The 20,571-nt window shown below is 45.0% G+C and overlaps 1 protein-coding gene across 1 annotated transcript; it reads right to left on the bottom strand.

Annotated features, from left to right (window-relative positions):
* Positions 1 to 61: 61 nt before the first annotated feature.
* tbc1d2 (TBC1 domain family, member 2) lies at positions 62 to 20,167 on the bottom strand. Its single transcript, XM_064343535.1, has 14 exons — positions 19,630 to 20,167; positions 18,548 to 18,992; positions 16,123 to 16,255; positions 9,973 to 10,105; positions 9,085 to 9,212; positions 7,669 to 7,871; positions 6,907 to 7,272; positions 6,146 to 6,256; positions 5,253 to 5,425; positions 4,305 to 4,805; positions 3,141 to 3,261; positions 2,413 to 2,598; positions 1,914 to 2,035; positions 62 to 1,187 (listed from the first exon to the last, which is right to left on the bottom strand). The coding sequence occupies exons 1-14, from the start codon at positions 19,650 to 19,652 to the stop codon at positions 1,001 to 1,003; spliced, it is 2,832 nt and encodes a 943-aa protein (XP_064199605.1). The 5' UTR covers positions 19,653 to 20,167; the 3' UTR covers positions 62 to 1,000.
* Positions 20,168 to 20,571: the final 404 nt, after the last annotated feature.

The following is a 20,571-nucleotide window of genomic DNA, read 5'->3' as shown; positions in this document are numbered from 1 at the left end:
GTGTCTGTTCATACAAACAGTAAACTCCTTTAAATAAAGGGTAAAAAGTATTTAGACAGGCTTATGGTGAACAAACATTAATTTAATAAGAAAAACAATGCTGCCTGCATTAGAAAACCATAAGGAAATATACATTTATGTACAGATAACAAAATGCTTTTGAATGTATTCAAATTTCTTCAGGTAACTTACAGTGCTTGTATATTTCAGCTGGAATATACAGTGAAAAATAAAACTTTACTAACTTGCTGTGAATATTTGTATAGCAATACAAACAAATGTAGAGAACCATATCCCCAGTATGCTCAAATAATGCCATAAAAAAATAATTCACCTCAAAATGAGATGTGACATTCTGCCTTTCCATAATTACACTGTGGAAAGGGATTTTAATGACATGCATGATGTCATCCACTCTATTGTCACTACCTTCCTACCTATTGCTCTTTACCTTTCCTGTGGTACCAGTACGAGTGCTTGCAGTAAGTAATTTCCTACTGTAGGAGATGCTGTTTACACAGTAGGATGAGGCTGGTAAAAGCAGATAAGTTTCCACTGTGTGCATGCTACTGTAGTTGGGCTCAGTGTTGAATACCATAATTTGCAATGGATTTACTTTATCACAGCTCTTTTGGCCAGACGAGACCTTGGATGGCCCAGATTGCACTGTCCCTCTCTTGGGCAAGTTTATTGTTACACTGCCCTCTAGTGACCAATCACGAAGACCACCTCCTTTAGACATCCACCAGACTTTCCAGTCCAAAAACTGCATTTACAACAATGATCATGTAATGTGAAGTGCTATAAATTATACAAAAGGATTCCTTCAGAATAAATGGTTAAATATTAACTTCCATTCTTTGTCATTTTTAAGCTGATAGGCAGGTGAATAGTTTGGCCTTGCTCCACTGGCCTGCAGTGGTGATAACCCTTCTCGACCCCGGTCTCTCTCCCCACCGCCCACCCGCTGATAATGGAACTCTCCGGACTCGGGCCGAGGTCACGCGTCCTCGTCCTCGTCCAGGTCTTTGTCCTTGCGCTCGGCGCTCTCGGCGACGAACTCCTCCTGGATCCTCTGCAGCTCGCTGAGCTCGGCCTGCAGCCGTTCCAGGTGCAGGGCGCGGCGGGCGCGCAGCTGCTTCATGGGGAAGGGGTTCATCTCGTTAAAGGCGATGTTCGTCAGCTTCCTGCGGAGCGGGGAGAGAGCGCGGGGTAACCAGCCTGCTCCCGGGATACGTCTTCCGCCTCGGCAACAGCCTGGTTTTTAGCACACAGGCGCTTTCCCCAGTTCCCTCACAGCGTTTCAGGTGGCGACTCATTAGTGGGTCTTCAAGTTTAACGAGGGCTCAGAATTTGGGTCAGCCACACACTGGAGGAGGCTAACCAAAATGGGAAGTCAACCCCAAATTCTACAGAGTAGAGCCGTAGTACTAAATCATGTGTCACATCTTGTTCGGCCGTCTCTGTGATGTGGATTTTTAGACTATGCTAATGCTGTCTACAATGCACTTCGCTGGTGCTTGCATCTCCCCGCATGTGTTCAGCACAGTCCTCTACTGCTGCTGTACTGAATTATTTATGACCGTATCTGTCTAATGCAAAAATAGCTGCTCAGAGACTGTTGCCAGGAACTTGCAGCAGTACAGTTAAGTCAAGAAGAGCAACATTTCTAAGTGAGGGAAAAAAATCTCAAGGTGCAGAATACATTTATAGTTCAGGTCATGCATGACAGTACAATTTTTAATTGTATAAATATTTAAGGTGACAGAATACATTTTCTACCTTCTGTGACCTTGTGTAGCTCGTAAAAGTCATTTAACTTCTAAGCCGCCACTATTACCACAAGGTAGTTCCGCTCTTAGGGTCTGTGTGACTGATTGCGAGTCACGTGCACGCCATGTACACCCCTTTACCTGCTGTCTGAGATGGTTTTGGTGAAGAACCTCAGGTACTGGTAGATCTCTACGTTGTCACGGATCTTCAAGATGTCCTCCTCTTTGTACTTGAAGAGTGCCAGGGCGTAGCGAAATATTACCTGGAAAACCATTTATTCAGACTTATTCATGCTGATGTGGTGCATGTTCATGTCCTCTGGCACACTGCTTGAACTGACATACAAAATAACTGAATGGACACAGGAGAAGAGGATTTTCTGTCTTCCCTGGTTTCTTCATTGGGGCAGATGGTTAAATTCACAGATCAGTAATGGGTAGGCTGGACAGTGCTGCTTCTCTAATGAAATGAAGTAAATTCTGTGGTAACATTGTAAGCACAGGGCATTAGTGCAATGATTTGGAACCACAGTCTTGACAAAGGCTGGGAAGCTGACTACAGAGTTCCTCTGGGTCATGAGTACCCACCGCACACGCACAACCCTCAGACAGGGAAGCAGTGCCCCTCTGTGGCCCCTACCTTGGTGCCCTCGTACAGGAAGGCGTCCCACACACGCAGAAGGATGTCACTGGCCAGGCACTCCACGAACACCACCAGGAACCAGTTGAAGGTGATGAGGGACACATCTATGTTGTGCTCCTCAAAGTGGGCCATCAACCTGGGCATCTTCTCCACCATGAAGTCCTTCAGAACCCTCTGGTCCACCTGTGGGGTTGAGGGGGACAGGGGGCCGACGCGTTCAGTACCGTCTGTACCCAGGGTGCACGTGTGGCTTAGCGTTTCCGCAGTTAATGAATGAATGCACTTGTGCACTTTATTTTGTTATTTTGTCAAGTGGCATTGTTGCCACAATGAAAAGCCGAAAGGTCAACTGTCACTACAAATTACAGATAATTCTACTCTGTGCTACTTTAGCAGTGTATCTGCTAAATGATTGCTATGTTCAGATGGCAGCCAAAATGTGCCCAGTTCCCTAATATTTGAAACGGTCTGGATGTTTCTAGAAGTGCGTTTAGCAAAAACCACATTTAGTTCCATCTTTTCAGTTCCAATTTGTGCCACATCTGCAAGTGGAAATAAATCTATTACATTACCATGCAACTTACATGCAAATAATGTGTGGACACACAAATTGAAGTTGGGTTATGCTCTCTGCAGTCTGAACGTAACCCTTGAAACCCATCCAGCACTTAGCATTTATGAAGCTTTTCAGCTGCAGAGTTGTGAGCATGCTCAGTATCACCCACCTGAGAGGCGATGAGGTTCTTGCTGTAGTAGTCCTGGGGCATGATGGTCTCCACCACAGCCACCAGGCACCAGAAGGCATCCTCCTCACTCTGCAGCACCAGGAGAGCGATGGCAGCCAGCCTGTGTGAATTACACTGCTGAGTCACAGCCGTCATAAGCCCACAATGCACTGCTGGTAATGGTGCGTTGGGGGAGGGGGGGGTGGGGGGATTTACTGGACCGTACAATCTAATTGGTCATGTACCCCATGCGATATTCTTCATAGTTAAGGCCATGCTGGCGTCGTTAATTATCCTACTGTACTACTTGTTATGAAAGACCGTTTTTATTACTAATTACTACTCATTATTGTGTACGTTGGAAGTTGTATCACTGTCTATAGTTGGTTTTCAGATCCAAGCAGCGGTAAGGCAGATATATTGGACCTATTCACACTCTTCACATTTGTAATGGTAGATGTACTTGTTAAGCTCCTAGCTGTAGTAGTGGTAGATGTGCTTGCTTAGACCCTGGCTATAGTAATGGTAGATGTGCTTATTTAGACCCTGGTTATAGTAATAGTAAATGTACTTCTTTAGGCCCTGGCTATAGTAATGGTAGATGTGTTCAGGCCCTGGCTATAGTAATGGTAGATGTGCTTAATTAGGCCCTGGCTATAGTAATGGTAGATGTGCTTAATTAGACCCTGGCTATAGTAATGGTAGATGTGCTTGTTTAGGCCATGGCTATAGTAATGGTAGATGTGTTCAGGCCCTGGCTATAGTAATGGTAGATGTTTAGGCCCTGGCTGCAGTAATGGTAGATGTACTTGCTTAGGCCCTGGCTGTAGTAATGATAGATGTGCTTGTTTAGGCCCTGGCTGTAGTAATGGTAGATGTGTTCAGGCCCTGGCTATAGTAATGGTAGATGTTTAGGCCCTGGCTGCAGTAATGGTAGATGTACTTGCTTAGGCCCTGGCTATAGTAATGGTAGATGTGCTTGTTTAGGCCCTGGCTGTAGTAATAGCAGATGTGCTTGTTTAGGCCCTGGCTATAGTAATGGTAAATGTGCTTAATTAGGCCCTGGCTGCAATAATGGTAGATGTACTTGCTTAGGCCCTGGCTGTAGTAATGATAGATGTGCTTGTTTAGGCCCTGGCTATAGTAATGGCGGATGCATTTTACCTGTTGAGGCCCTGGCAGTACCCGATGGTGGGGTTCTGCCAGGAGAAGGCCAGCAGGATGCGGTGGAGCTGCTGCACGGCAGGGTTGGAGGGCGAGGAGAAGTGCTGGTTGCTGGTGAGGGTGCGGTGGAGGTCCAGCTGGATCTGCCGGTAGGCCGGGTGCTGGGAGGCCTGGCTCTTGTCGCACAGCTCCTGGTACCGCTGCGGGTAGCGCTCCCGGAGCGAGAGGGTGCGCACCTGCACCAGCCAGCGCCACACCTGGCGGCGGTACTCCCGCGGCATGCCGGCCCGCAGCAGGGCCTTTAGCTCCGGCGAGGCGGCCAGCTCGCCCGGGGGCCGCCCGCTCATGTACTGTGCCCAGCGGCCCAGCAGCGGCCTGTCCGCCGCCTCCTGCTGCAGCAGGTTGTTGGAGCGGATCTCCAGCGCCTGGATCTTGGCCAGCAGCTTCATGTCCTCCACCTCGTAGTCGGCGATTACTTTGAAGCCGTACTCGTCATATTCCCTGGCGGAGGAGGGAAACAGCAGAAAACATTGGAGTTAAATAATCTTTCCCCCTTCCCTTGCCATCCTCAGAAAATTATTCTCCTGCAGTACAATAGTCATCCATTTATTTGCTTTTGGTCTTCATCTTCTTCAAGCCCCAAAATAAATTTCATTGTCTGTTACCATAATTCAACACTTTCAGTAATGTATTTCACTATCCACTTGCCAGTAACCCAAAATGTGGCATTGACCTCTTTCTGTCACTCAAGATGAATTATTGCTTATGGGCAGAGCCATAGTTATGGGTGAGTACTCTGTGATGACTTATTAGCCACTGCTGGCAGAAGACCCATGGTTGCTTCCGTTTCCTTAGCTGTTACGACATGACTGTGAGACACACAGCAGGGGAGGTTCCAGTTAAACCGTGTGTAGGGCGCCAGGCCTTCGGAAAAAAACGTTCCCTTACTTCACAGGGTTGAGTTTTAGGCTGTCGGTCACGTCCCCCTGCAGCGCGTCCACGATCAGCCTCTTGACCGCCTCCTGCTGGGTGCTGTCCAGGCCCTTATTCTCCTGCAGCTTGCGCAGGACACCCAGGTACCTGCTCTCCACCTGACAGTTCTTGGCCTCCAGGTAGGCGCACTGCCAACAGCACACAGACACACAGAGAGCATATGTCATATTCATTAATGAACTGGAACACAGCAGACCTGCACATAAATTATTAACAGTCGCCTTTCATTTCCCACCTGCTTTTTCAAGTTAAGAAAACTTAATCACTTAATTACTGAAATATTTTGAATTTGTTAATTTTCCTCTAGGTTTCTTCTGGAGCACAGGTTTTAAAACAGGATATTTTGAGTTTAAGATCATTTCAGTGCTTAAGTAATAAGTTCAGTTAAGTAGCGTAACGCCGTGTTAGCTCTGTTATGAAAATGTTCATGCAGAGAGCAGTGGAGCTGTACCGGCAGTCAGCGTGATAACAATGGACTTTGTTTCAGTTCATAAGCTGTAGTGTGGCTGAGGTGTAGGGGTCAGGTGAGCGGTTTGAGCGTTTGGTCTCACAGTGTTTTATTTGTGGTCATAGACATGGTTACCTGTCACTGACATCATTAACAGTCACAGTGTACAACGGCCCACTGGTAACTGGTCTAGCGATAGGTCTCACTGCAGTTACGGTCATACTATTCAAGGCAAATGAACCTGGAGCTGAAGTTCCAAATGGCTGCCTTGCTACCCACAATCCCCTGCTATTGAGGGCACTGCTGACGGACGTGTGGTAGAGAGAGGGCAGGTGTATGACTGCCACACTGGCCCAGTTTACAGTAGACCGGTTAGACCGGGGGGCCTAGGCTGACCCACCTTCACCATCAGGCTCTTGCCCTGCTCCGAGCTGTTCCTCCACAGCTGTGTCAGCTGGTAGATCTCCGAGTTCAGGAACTTGTTCTGGATCTTGTAGGCCTCAATGTCGTCCTGCGGGTGAGGGATGAAGGGAGACAGAGGTAGAGAGGGAGACATTCTGGATGAGCACTCTATGAGTCACGATGAACTCTTCCTTCTGTCGTCCCACTGTTTGACTCGCCATGCCAGTGACAGCCTTCACATCGGTCCCGCCCAGCTGTGTGAGACCCTCCCAGTACTGCGAAGGACAGCACGATCCTTCCGACAGCAAGGCTCAAACTGTCCCCGGGGAGCTGGTGGGCCTGGCCGTTTCACAGCAAGCAGATTGCTGCTTGCAAACACAGGCCTGCTTAAGAACAAACCGCTGCTCTAGAGGGACTTGCCAGTTAACGCCTCAGGGTCTCCAGCCGAGTGGGTTTTGACACCCCCCGTGACTCACCACAGCTGCGGGCTCAGGCGAGCGATTTGAGCGCTTTAGTCACGAAGTGGTGTAGCGGTGAGGCCTTTCGCACTCCCACCATCAACACTCACTCTCGCAAAGCCTGCCGTCTCGCTGCAGTTATGCAATTACCGCGGCTACCACAGGTGAGTCAACCATAAGCGTGAGTGTGACTGTTAGGCACCTCTGTCATGAGATGAACGGCAGGCTTCCAGGTTGTTAGCATGCGCTGTTAGCCGGTTGAACTGTGTGGGGGCGCGTCCCAGAAGTACAGCCGTCTCACCTTGAGGTTCTCGACCTCTTCCTGCTGTTGCCGGCGCGTCTCGGCGTCCACGGGGGCGGGCTGGGCGCCCACCTGCTCGGACAGCTTGAGGATGACCTCCTGCTTGGCGTGGTTCCTCTCCATCATCAGCACCACGTGCTCCTGCAGCTCGGTGATGTGGGCGTCCTTCTGCGCCAGGCTGTGCTGCAGCGCCTCCTTGTGGCCACGCAGGGCCTCCAGCTGGGAGCCCAGGTCGGCCACGTGGCGCTCCCGGTGGCGGAGCAGCTCCAGGCGCTCCTGCTCGCCCTCGGCCGACAGGAACTGCGTGCAAGTGCGCTTCTCCTGCTGCGCCGCCTCCAGGGCCTTGTGCAGCAGCCACACCAGCTCCTGGCAGGAAGTGACATCACAGACTGGGTTATCAGGAAATATCTCATTTTACCTGGCTCACGAGGAAGTATTTTTCAATTAATTTTTTTTTATGAGCTCAGAACTTATACTATTTCATTGTATCCTAACATCTGGTGCTGGGGTAAAGTGCAAAATTTCCCCTTCAAACCAGCTTAAGTTGAGGGGATTTTCCCCACCCAGCATTGCACGTAGAAGGCTGAGTTAACCAATACTCATTTTACATATTGCAACACTGGAGTACTCATTTCCCTCCAGTCGTCATTTGAGGGTTGCTTCTTCTGGCCCTGTGCCCAGGTTGATTGGTAGATTTATGTTTTTCTTCAGTTTGACTGTAACTCAAATTGACAGAACAGGCAGAGCTACAGAGGCTCTTACCTTCTGAGACTTGACCTCCTCGGTCAGAGAGAAGACCTCATGCTGGAGACGGGAGATCCGGTCTGTGCCAATCTGCCTCCAGTCTGCAGGCATGGTTGCCGAGCTGGTGGTCTTCTTCTTCCTGCAGCGTAAATTCGGGGACAGCGACTGCGCCTTTCTCCTGGAGTCAGTCAGCAGTATGGCCACCTCAGGCAAGGTGGAAGCTACAGAGAAGGACACAGTTAGAGAGCCCTGTCTGTCTCAGGGAGAGGGACACAGTTAGACAGCCCTGTCTGTCTCAGGGAGAGGGACACAGTTAGAGAGAGAGCCCTGTCTGTCTCAGGGAGAGGGACACAGTTACAGAGTCCTGTCTGTCTCAGGGAGAGGGACACAGTTAGACAGCCCTGTCTGTCTCAGGGAGAGGGACACAGTTAGACAGCCCTGTCTGTCTCAGGGAGAGGGACACAGTTAGACAGTCCTGTCTGTCTCAGGGAGAGGGACACAGTTAGACAGAGAGACCTGTCTGTCTCAGGGAGAGGGACACAGTTAGACAGTCCTGTCTGTCTCAGGGAGAGGGACACAGTTAGAGAGTCCTGTCTGTCTCAGGGAGAGGGACACAGTTAGAGAGTCCTGTCTGTCTCAGGGAGAGGGACACAGTTAGACAGTCCTGTCTGTCTCAGGGAGAGGGACACAGTTAGAGAGAGAGCCCTGTCTGTCTCAGGGAGAGGGACACAGTTAGAGAGTCCTGTCTGTCTCAGGGAGAGGGACACAGTTAGACAGTCCTGTCTGTCTCAGGGAGAGGGACACAGTTAGAGAGTCCTGTCTGTCTCAGGGAGAGGGACACAGTTAGACAGTCCTGTCTGTCTCAGGGAGAGGGACACAGTTAGAGAGAGAGCCCTGTCTGTCTCAGGGAGAGGGACACAGTTACAGAGTCCTGTCTGTCTCAGGGAGAGGGACACAGTTAGACAGTCCTGTCTGTCTCAGGGAGAGGGACACAGTTAGAGAGAGAGCCCTGTCTGTCTCAGGGAGAGGGACACAGTTACAGAGTCCTGTCTGTCTCAGAGAGAGGGACACAGTTAGACAGCCCTGTCTGACTCAGTAGGCTTTCCTGCTCTCTGTTAATGTGTTCATGACATAACATCCTTTCCCCTCTCTCTGTACACAAACTTACACACATGCACGCACACACACACACATTCAAAAATACACACACTCTGACACACCCACTGTACTGTAAGCACACACAAGACCTCTGCAAGACTGTATAAGTGTGACCACCAAACCACCGTAAACAGACGATCTGCATTGGACTGTGCGTCTTCACGAGTGTGCGCTAGCAAGCAGCGTCTGTAACATTGTTGCTTTGCATGTCTCAAAGTACACAAGACCGTGACAGGAGTATGTCTGTAGTAGAGCGTTGGTGTAGGGGGGACGTACCGGGAGTGTCCTGGCTCCTCTTGGTGGAGGTCTCCGAGGCGGAGGTCTCCTGCTGCTCCTTGCAAAGGGAATTGCTCCGGGTCAGCTCCTGAGACAGGCGGTTCAGACGCAGGCTGTGCACAGAGTTCCTGCCAGAGACACAGAGGATGAGCTCATACGCCCCCCCCCAGCTGCATCACACTCTTCAAACTCCTCCCACTCAGAGCCTGCAGGGCAGGGATATACTCAGTCTGCCAGTTAGCATTTTGCCCAACGGAAAGCTCCAGTTTGGCAATCTTTATTTCACTTCATCATAATGCAGTTTTGAAACAATACCTGAACTGCGAGCTTCCTTTTTTTTCAGTCGGACAATTTCCCCCCTCACCACATTAGACAAGATTCACTTCTCCAGCTACAGATTTTTCTCAAGAGTATTACCACAAGCAAGCTGCTGTCCTAACCCTCATTAACAGAACCAGTACCCTATTCCCTTGACTATATATATGCATATAACACTGAAAAACAGAGGCTTTATTTATAATGCACCTATACATATCATTTCTGTTTTATATACAGGTAATCACTGCTGGAATGTCACATGACTTCACTGCCATGAGCATTCAAATCTTGGCTGGCATGAAGTTTATTAATACTGCTGAAACTGAAAGTGCTGTAACTATGTAAAGCACAAATGTCACTAAACCTCGTGCCGACTGCTTTCTCAGAAATCATTTCACAAGGGAGCTACAGACTCTTCATTAAAAACGCTCACATTCACACATTTCTACCCCAGAGTCTCGTGCGCTCCTTATAACCATAAAATGAGAATATCGTTGTACCAAATGTGATACGCCACAGCAGGGGCTCAGTGTATGAATAAATGAATAAAAGAGTGTTAACAGTACTCACTGAATCTCGGTCAGGGGATGCTTGAAGGAGACGTTGCTCAGGTTGCAACGCTGCGGAGCAGGCAGACAGGCAGCCTCCTCTCCCACCACGCCTGTGGGGGTCTTCACTACCGGCAGGAAGTCTTCTTCATTATCTGAGATGAAAAAACAACAACAAAAGAGCCATGGAATGAATGGTGGACCTGCAACAGCTGTCAACCCCAACACAATACACACAGGCTACTTCCTGACATACGCGACAAAAATAATGCAGCCCATTAAAAATAACATAGTGAAGCTGTCGCGCCGCGGCGTAACAATACGCTGGTGACCGTGCTTGGTTTCCTCACATTGTATGGCTGTGATGGGCCAAAACGTGCCTGAAACTCAGACCGCACTGAGCATATGCGTGTAGCCGACATACTCCCAAGTCTCATTCACTCTGGGCCAGATCTTAATGGCAAGTTCCTCTGAAACAGAAATCCCTAAACTTGGTCCCAGATGACCACAAAATCTAGTTTTTGGCAATCCTCTGCTTTAAGTAACCGTGTTAGACCAAAGAAACCAAGTTAGTTGACTTAATTTTACCAATAAAGCATCTGATTACGTAGTTAAGTTCCAAGTAAGAATGAAATCCTGCAGACCCTACAGGAGTGAAGGCCTGCTCTGATGAATATGTGTGTGTACGTGCATGCGTGTGTGTGTAGGTGCGTGCGTGCGTTACTTTCTGTGTGCACTGGTAGGAAGGACGAATATATCGTGACACACTCTTACAAGTTCCTATTTCCCTGCCCCACGAGACACTGTTCACAATGGGCACCCGTTTGCACGCAGTCAGGTCATTCAAGGGCACCTAAAGCTATTAGAAAAAGACTAAATGTAACCCTGGGGGCAGAATTTTAATGGATGGTCAAGGCATTTCAGAATCAGACTCTCACAAGATATTTGGTTGGTTTGACCCAAACTGAACTCTCTAGAGAACCTGTTTATTTCAAACTCCAGTTAGATATTAAATGACAACAGGTCAGAGAGGTAATGATTCAGTACTTTTTCAGTGAACAGCCAGAAGTTCCTTTGAAAATTCCTTCATAATATATAGTCAGTATAGTGAGAGAACTTTCAGTTAAAAAATGAAATGTTTGCACACATAAAAGAAATGATTCTTTTCTATATTTGCGTTCTCTGTGCTTATATAAAAAGACCAAATTTGAATGTTGTCAGGCCATAACAACACAAACCGGTTAGAGGTAGATAGTTTCACTTTCTGCTCCTGGACTTGATGGACTACATGTCTTTTCTCCGTACATCAGAGGAGTCATGGGTAAATCTGCCCAGGCAACCCCTTGAACATGCCTCTTCATGACAAACGGCGCCCCACCCCTTCCTCTTTAAATCACCAGGCATGCCCCTGGAGAGCCTCCTCTCCCAGGAATCTCTGACTAACTGCAGTGGCTCAAAGACTGCAACCCCTGGAGCAATAACATCACTATTCAGTTCTTATCTCAGTCACATGGTTTTCGAGCGCTTTTTTCCATAATGCAGGTGCACCTGTCGACATTTGAATTTAATTTCAGTAGGTACACCTGACCCCTGATCCCTTCCAGCCAGTCATCTGATCACCCATTTTTACATTTCTCCATGTGAAAGTTGGCTTGAAAACAACCAAAATGAGGAAGAAGATAGAGAATAAATGATTATGCTATGGCTGCACCATTTACCCTTCGCATCACTACTGAGTGCAGTTCCAGAAGATAGTTTCAAAGGAGTTCAGATCTGCTCTTTAGAGCAAATCAAGATCTCTAATGGAAAATATTTAGGCAGCGACAGCAAAATAGGCTACATTATGAAGTCATATCTGCTGCTCAGTTTTCCATCTCCAAAGCATTTGATAATGTTTCTCACAGTACTGCAAAATGAAATAAAGCAAAGGCACTTCCTGGCTACAGTCTTCATGCCATGTGGAAAAAAAACGACCAAGGTATCTTAATCTATAACTTTTAAATCTGTCAATTCACTACTTCATTAAAACTGAATTTGATAATCAGCCATATTTCACACAGGGCTGGTAAGTTTTTTGGGATGCAATTTCAGTGATACCACAAGCATCAAAATACCTGTAGTACAGTTAGTTAACTGTAGTTTGCCATTACAGTGCAGAGGGAAATGCAGTTGAGAAATGACTACACTGGTGCATGCAGGAACACACTGCGTGAACAATGCAGAGGAACAGCAGTGTAACAAACAAGCTCAACAGCTACTTCCTACCTAACAACCCCCACCCCACCCCAGCACACACCAGCCCTCCAATGCCAAATCTTTTTTACAATAGGAACACAAGGTCTTTATAATAGTGTTTTTTTCTCAGTTGCAGGATGTTGGGGATGAAATGAAACCCATCACAGGAGGAAGGAGAGGTATTTTTAGGCACTCTGCCTTCAGTTACACCTGCTGCTAAACTAACAAGCCTGTTCCCCCAGTGATTTGTTTATTTAGGGAAAAAGCTCGGCTTGTGACACATAATTCAAAGGATAATGACTCCAGCGTGCAGGGGCTTTCATTCCCCTTCCTTCAGCCCATAAACCCCAGGGAACTGTTACATTTGAAATTGGCTGAAAAAGTTCAGGTTTTTCAATTATGTAAGTTAGAGGAAGGAAAAGAAGGATTAAGCCTTTAAAACAGGAGGGTACCCTTTTGCCAGTTATATTGGCTGACTCAAAAGAGCACAAGCTCAGAGAATTTATCCTTCAGGCACATTAAGTACCAAACACGCGTCAAGTTCTCATGCTCAATGGTCTGATACAGGCCTGGGTCAAATACTTTTTGTTTTGGATTCAAATACTTTTCTAATCTTGTCTGGTTTATTGCAACCAATTGTATTGGAACCCTGCTTTCTGGTCATATTGGCAGGCTCAGTTACACCAGGCAAGATCAACAGAGCACAGAAAAGTATTTGAATCCGAAACAAATACGTATTTGACCCAGGTCTGGTCTGATAGGCTGCAGAAATGCCTATTGGACTCCCTGAATCATAGGGTCAGAGAGCCTCATCAATTTCAGGATTTTACAATCCTCCTAACATCCATACCTGAAGTTCTTCCTGCAAAAAAATAAAGTTATTCTATTCTATATCTTACCTTAAACATGTTATCCATAATTCCTGCATACATTTCCTACATAAACGATAATGTAAAGGGTACTGAAGGTGGGAACTATGTGACTTTCACAGAGCCTTGCAGTGAATGCTGAATGAAAAACAGACCATGTGGTTTGACTAGCCCTAAAGGCAAGACATACCAAACGTTTTCTTTCTGGGCCATCATTATAAAGGTCATCTATGCACAGTATCTTTAGCAGCTAATGTTCCGACAAAACACTATGACAGAGAATAGTTTAACAATTTAGATTCTAGAATACCCATGGATGTCTTGGAAAAGAAGTCATGCTATAGAATCCTAAGCTAAGAATTATTCCTAAACTATACTTCAAACTAAACTTGTCCTCTCCTAAATTAGTTGTAAACAAAAACATCTTAAACTGAAATAAAGAAAATAGATTTTTGACACGTGGTCATTTATAGACACTTTCCTTTCAGAGGTATAATCTGTCCCGTTCTCTGCACTCAGGGCAGATTATTGTGGCTACAAATCAGAAGTGATCCTCCCTCCTCGAGGCAACTGCAGGTTTCCTTGGGCATGAAACTCAACACATTCCTTCTGCAAGAACTGATCTCAGATATAGACACAAACACACATGCGCACACACGCACTCTCCCACCCACACACATGCAATCACGCGCACACACATACGCACACAGGCTAGTGGGTATACAAGTCCTTCCACCTGCAGACAGTATTTTATACTGACTGGTTTACCTTTAACTCAGGTTGACTGGCAGTATTTTTTGTACTGCCTTTGGTTACCTTTGTCAATCATATCTGCTGATGGTGACTACTTTATATTTATACAACTCATTTCTCCAAGAACCACATGAAATGCAACTGTATGAGACCCATTGCATATGTATTATTGTACGTAAATAACAAAGGAACCAGCCAATTTTAGGAATTGGGAACAAAATACAACAGGTTGTTTTTTTTGCATGCAATACAGCATGTAACTCCAGACATACAAATAGTCCAGCATAAACTGGTGCAATTCCACCCAAAATGAATTTAGTTTGTTTATCTTATTGTCAAATAACTGGTTCTATTCATTTCATGCTTTGAGTTTATGTTTAACCATGTCCATTTATAAAAGACTACCGATTAGATTGTCCTTTGGTTAGGACTTGGGTTGATGGTTAACACATCTCTGGCTTAGAAGGCACAATCATTCTGGGTGAAATTCAAATTCAAAGTTTATGGCTCAATTGAAATTAGAACAATGAAATCCTTTGTCACAAACTCTCAATTGGAAAAAAATGTCATATCATCAAGAGATACACAACAAACCTGTACAAATGTAAAATAAATATGGAGGTATACATTTTTGGTAGGAAGTTATTTTTCAGAAAATTGATACAGTATTTTTCTTCCTCCGCTGTCAAGTATGTAAGTCTGTAGAGAGCATTAATGCAAGCCAAGTATCCTCCCAACAGCATGTGACTGACTGGCAACATTCACTGCACTGAGCAGCGGAAGGGAAACAACTTACTGTCTCAATATTTGCACAACTCACCTATTGCTTACAGGCTTTACCGCCTTATGACTCAAACTGCAATTATCATTTTATCATCCTCAGGGGAAAGATAGTTTTACTTCTCCTTAATGTCCAGCAAAGGGTTTTTCCCCATTTTCCCAATGATCTCCTGGCATCTCCCCACCCATTTCCTTCCCCTGATTAAAGAAGACAGATTCCAGTAACTATGGTGACAGTAGTGTTGGCCCTTGCAGTTTCCACAGCCTGGCCAGACTCGGGACTATAGGAAAACAGATGAATCCCGTGGGTTTAAAATGTTCCTCCTGATCACTTCACCACAAATATTCATGAAAATAGATGCCTATTCCGCATTTCATTATTTCAATAAGGACACGTAAAACATGAACATTCTAAATCTAACAATTATCTACAAAAGTATGATTACATAATATTACATACGATTAAATAAATACGATATATGCTGTAAACATGAAGTGTAACTTGTAAGACACACCAGCACCTCTGGAACTGATCTCATTTAACTGCTGAAAATCCAAATGCTCACTTTTAAAACATAGATGAACTTGGTAAAATAAATCATTTCCAGCACCAGCACTCTCCTAAATGAAAGATAACAGCATGATGGGTTGACACTGTACGGATAAACCGCAAATGTGCCAGGATCTGAGGCATTCCAACATCCACACACACAAGAGCTTCCGACCTCCATCCTGCACATGTACAGTAGCTTTGATGTGTAATTTATAGCTGACGGTTCCATGCTGTACACATTAACTCTCTTATTCCCTTTTTATATTATATGTTTTATATACAATCCATTCACACAGCTGGATATTTACTGAAGCAATTAAATTCAGTACCTTGCTCAAGGATATAACAGCAATGCCTCACCTGCAAATCAAACCTACAACCGAGTTACAAGCCCGGTTCCCTAACCAATATGCCATAATGCTGACCATTTTACACTGCTCTGTAAATACAAACTCCATAGGGGACTTACGGAGAGACCCTGACTTTGCATTTCTGAAATGACTATAGTAGTTGTTCAGTTTGGGACTGTGCGCCATGCAATAGACTGGCGGCCTGTCCAGGGTGCCTCTTGCCCAATGCATGCTGGGATAGGCCCCAGCACCCCCCGCGACCATGACCAGGATAAGCGGGTAGGAATAATGGATGGATGGATGCTCAAGAATGCCTGAGTACACTAGTGACCTGCAGCTGCCTAATTTCTCTTGGTTGGAGCACCTCACCTGCTAATAGAGGAAATATGTGTTACAAACTATTTAGGACACATTCGACAAACAAGTCGAGAAAATTCCTGTTCTTATCACCACCGTATTCCTTGGGCCTGCATAGCTTTCTAAAACAGAAACCAGTCGACAAGTTTATTTTCAGGACTGAGCATAAAGGAGCTACACAGATCAGCACTGCCTTGTGTTCTGTGGTACAGGGTGCAATGACATTAGCTGGCACAGCATTCCCTGGCATCTCCCTGCAGCCCCGGCTGTCTTACCTGCACATTGGGTCTGTCCTCCTGCGCAGGTCTGCGCAGACTCGGTCACTGGACTCACCGGGCGTTCTCTGTTCTGCCATCGCTTCAGCTGCAGCTGCTGCAGCCAGTACATCATGGCCTGGTGGTTCACAGCCTGAAACATAAAGTGCTTCACGTTTAGAGATATGCAATGCCTGTATGGCTGTCTGTGTGTGTGTGTGTGTGTGTGAGTGAGTGAGTGCGTGAGAGAGAGAGAGAGAGAGAGAGAGAGAAAGGAGAAAGAGAGAGAGCGTGTGTGTGTGTGAGAGAGAAAGAGAAAGAAAGAAAAAGAAAGAGAGAGAGCATGTGTGTGTATGTGTGTGTTTGTGTGTGAGTGTGTGTGTGTGTGTAATCTAAAATTTCTTTGAAAAGGCAAGACTACACAGGTTTCAGAAGCAAAAACCTGTGTTGTGTTTGTGTCCAAGAAAAAAAAAACAAAGATAGCCTGTAAGGGGACCCTCACTGTTCCATATACTCATTAACTAAAGCCAGACCTGCTAAAATACTGTCAGAATGAAACCGGATACTGCTGAATAGAGCTCAATTATGAGTCACATGTCCTTTTTTATGTTACTGATTATCATAAATATGAAGAGTAATATGCTTAATGGTCATAAGGCATGTTTTGGACAGCGTAAAACATTGTACAGTATCATGTCCTGTAAAATACAAGATCCTAGTTGCATATCTCTGTTTCAGCAGTTTCTGTTAAGTGCTGAAACAGCCAAAAAGCTTGTGTAGCCATGCAACAAAGAAAATAAGTTTCTGCGCATCGCAGAGGAGAATTACATATTTTCCAAGCCTGTGCTGATAAAAACGTTCTTTCACTCAGACACAGCTGTTGACCCCGGGGCACGGGGGAATCTGTGACACACTCAGACACAACTGTGCCACTGTTTCACTGCCATTTGCACACTACACTGACCTCAGCCCACATATCCTGCATTGATCAACATGAGTTTAGTGCAAGGTTCTGCATTTTTGGAATTGCCACGGCCATCAGACTCTAAAAATGGGGCAATACTTGCCCCTAGAAAAAACACCCAAACACAAGTATTACACATCGCTCATCATAATATACACCCAAGTACACAGTCACAATGCCACTTGAATATTGTAACATGTTAACCAAAACGATGTCTACTTTTTTAACACCTTCAGCATTTTTATCAGTAAGGAATTATGTTTGTGGTGTCAACCGCACTAATTCAATTCTCAATGTTCTACTCAGGGTCAGAAATAGAATAAGGGGAGATTTAGCTGACAGAGTTCATTCAGCTGGAACTAACTATAGGGCCCAACAAGGACAGTACCCAGAATTGTAATAAGATATAAATATCTATAAAATACATAAAGAAGTGAACGAAAGAAAAATTTCCTTTTAACAAGGCACGTAGTTCAGCTTTAGTAAAGCAGTACCGGTACAGCACATGATAACCAGGTTCTGTGTAAAGAAATAGTTAAAAAGCACTCGATTGGCACACAACATAACAAGTTAAGCATGCTGTGGTCTGCGGCAGCAATGACCACTGCAATAAAAACCACAAACTTCCTCTTATCCCCCCCAACCCTATGCCCTACATCTGCCCTTTATAAAAAACAAAATGACACTTAAACCATAGGCAACCACATACTGTATTGCTCGTTTACCCATTCTATAATGAAGAAAATGTATTTTTATTGTACACCAGAAGTATTTCTAATGTAATCATCTCTAACCATATATGAATTTTAAAATAACGGCTGAAAACAGTGTTGCCGTCTTGGCAGGACACTGTATTTACTGGTTTTATTTCTAAATGGGCTCTATTAACCAAGCGTTATCCAAGCTGTAACTTTATCGCTGATTTGACTGCTCTTTAACATTCATCTTTTTAAAGACATTTTTGCAATAGAAATAAAAACATTGTTGCTAGATGTTTGTTTAGGCCTCTAAAATAAGACAAAAGATGCAGCTCATAACATGATGAAGCAACAATCATTCTGGCTAACAATGTAGGCTACAATCATCGGTTGCATCACTGAAATGAATCAGACACAGTTCTGACATGCAACAGAAAACAGCTTAACCCCCCCAAGGAAAATTAATCACATGGCTTCAGTCAACTAACACTGTAAACCAAATTTCAGAAAATGTTTGAATTCCTTCTCTCTAAATATGTGTAAGACATTAAAATGACCCAAAATTAGGAGTAAATAACATCAATAGACTAGCATGAGAGTGATATGTTTTCTGTTCTTCCCCTGTCTGTTTAAACACTTACACTGAACAACTCCACTAAGCAGATGCAGATCAACAGTAACGACATGAACAACCTGTCTTTGTAGTTCTCCACTCAATTGAACAGGATGCCTCAGGAGCTCTTCTGTGCCCCTGAATGAAGCCAACACAAACTTCTGGAGTTACCTTGAGGATGTAGGTTCGCTCTGGGGTCTGGATGTGGAAGGTGCCCCCGTCCGCCTGGAGGGGGTAGCCGAACGTGGCGTTGTGGAGCTCAATTTGACCCAGGGGGTTCACGTCTTGGGAGGTCCTGTAATAGAACAGCTGGCAATTCCCTTCTTCGTACGTGAACCAGCGGGACTTCCAGTTCTTCAGGCGGCCCCCTAACTTGCTCAGGTACCCACACAGTTTAATGCTGGAGGCCTCGATGTCGTGCTCAAGGCTGCTGGTGTGAGGGGCAGCCTCGTCGCTCTGTTCCCCAGCTGGTGCACCCATTCCGTTCACCGTGACCTCTCCTGGGATGCCTGGCGCGGCGATATCATCATTCACAGTGGGAGAGCCTGTCTGGAGAGGAAGTGGTGTGGACACAGCAGGACAGGGATTTCCTTCTGGGTATTCCACCTCCATCACACTAAGGTCCAGCAGAGCAAAAAAAAAAAAAAAGATTAACACAATGACTAAGCTTTGAAAAGGAACCAACTATATTTAACTATTAATGGGCTCTGCACAATAATAGGTACAGCTCACGAACAAAGCAGTCAAAATGGACTAAGAGTATATGTTCACATTCGTGGCTCCTGTTTATGAAATATACAAGGTAATATACCATATTGGGTAGGTAGTAACGTTAAGCACCAACAGTCTGCTTTACATCGTAAAAGTTTACCTTTTACTATGTAGAGAACGCGAATGGATAAACAAACACTTCATCACTACCCACCACCTGTACCCATGCAATTAAGGTCATTTTTATTTTATTTTTTTTATAGATGGGCAGTGTTTCCAAAACGTTCAGAATTACAACGATACTAGAAAATAAAAGCATTACAATTTACAGTACTAAGGAATTTTACACTGTAGTTTCAGCTCGGAAACTTCCAGGTATGGTCAGTATCCGTTCAACAAGCAACAGGCAAAAGTGTAAATCGAATGCGCAGTAATAAGCACTATCTTGTCAATGAAATCTAATCGCACTGACTACAGCACCGCCCTAACTTGAATTTACTGACAGTTTTTTCAGGGTATATATGTCGAAAAAGGTCACTTACATGATTTTTTCAAATTCCACCATGTCGCTCGAAATCCTTTGGGAAAGAAGTTTCCTGCTACTACCATTCGCCCCCACTCAAAAAAAAAGGAAAAAAAGAGAACGAAAAACTGTATTCAAACCAAAGCTGGGGAACTAGATAGTCATTCGCGGAATAAACACCTGTACGCGAGCTATGTTTTTAAATCCAGACGGCCAACACAATGAGTCTATGAATGCCCATGGCAATCCTGAGATTAAACTAATGCGTGAGCTGCAGGTAACGTTTTATTCCCCAAATCCATCTTCGAAAGAGGTTGTCAAAAAACACCCAAGAAATCCGCATTTATGCAACACTGAAGAGTTCATGTTTAAAAGAACACTCAGAATACGGTTGAGAGGAACAACAGGGTGTGCACTCCGAAATTACAACAGGGCTAGGTGTTTCTTTCTGTTTAAAAATGGGCTGTTCCTACAGACCAAAGCACCAAGCTCACAGACTGGGATTGGCAGTCTGTCAAACTGTAAAACTATTGCCCAAAGTGCACTGCGAAACAGGCATGAACCGGTCAGGTGTCACAACTATTATAGAATCAAACGAACAATAGAAGATTTAAAATGTTTCTTTTTTAGCGTGTTATTTGTTTTATGTTTTTGTCACACGCCAGAAGTGTCCACCCAACATAACATTTGCCTAGCCTAGTCATAGAGCGTATGTTAATATGCATGTTTAGTGTTACTTTATTTTCTCAACAGGCTAACTGATTCTTCCTCATCACAAGTTAAATTCAAATTAAATTTGATGAATTAGTCGAACCTTGCGCACGCAGTTATTATTTAGAATATAACCCTTTGAAGAGAAGGGTTAGGGTTAGGGTTAGGGTTTTTTTGGAATGTTTTTTCCTTCCAAAATTCTACGACAGTGTTTTTAAGCCAAACTTTATTGCTTTAAATTACCAGTAGT

The sequence above is a fragment of the Anguilla rostrata genome, chromosome 7 (assembly GCF_018555375.3).
Source record: "Anguilla rostrata isolate EN2019 chromosome 7, ASM1855537v3, whole genome shotgun sequence".
NCBI classification, from domain to species: domain Eukaryota; kingdom Metazoa; phylum Chordata; class Actinopteri; order Anguilliformes; family Anguillidae; genus Anguilla; species Anguilla rostrata.
The sequence above is the reverse complement of the archived record's forward strand: the minus strand, read 5'-3'. Positions and strand labels throughout refer to the sequence as shown.

What these genes read in the sequence shown, in the direction of transcription:
- tbc1d2 (XM_064343535.1), bottom strand. Translation starts at nt 19,652, where the DNA reads ATGGTGGAATTTGAAAAAATCAT. An exon ending in GAGGAGCCAGGACACTCCCG is followed by an intron (nt 7,872 to 9,084) that starts GTACGTCCCCCC and finishes CCTTCTCTGTAG; the next exon opens with CTTCCACCTTGCCTGAGGTG. An exon ending in GCAAGAGCCTGATGGTGAAG is followed by an intron (nt 5,426 to 6,145) that starts GTGGGTCAGCCT and finishes TGCTGTTGGCAG; the next exon opens with TGCGCCTACCTGGAGGCCAA.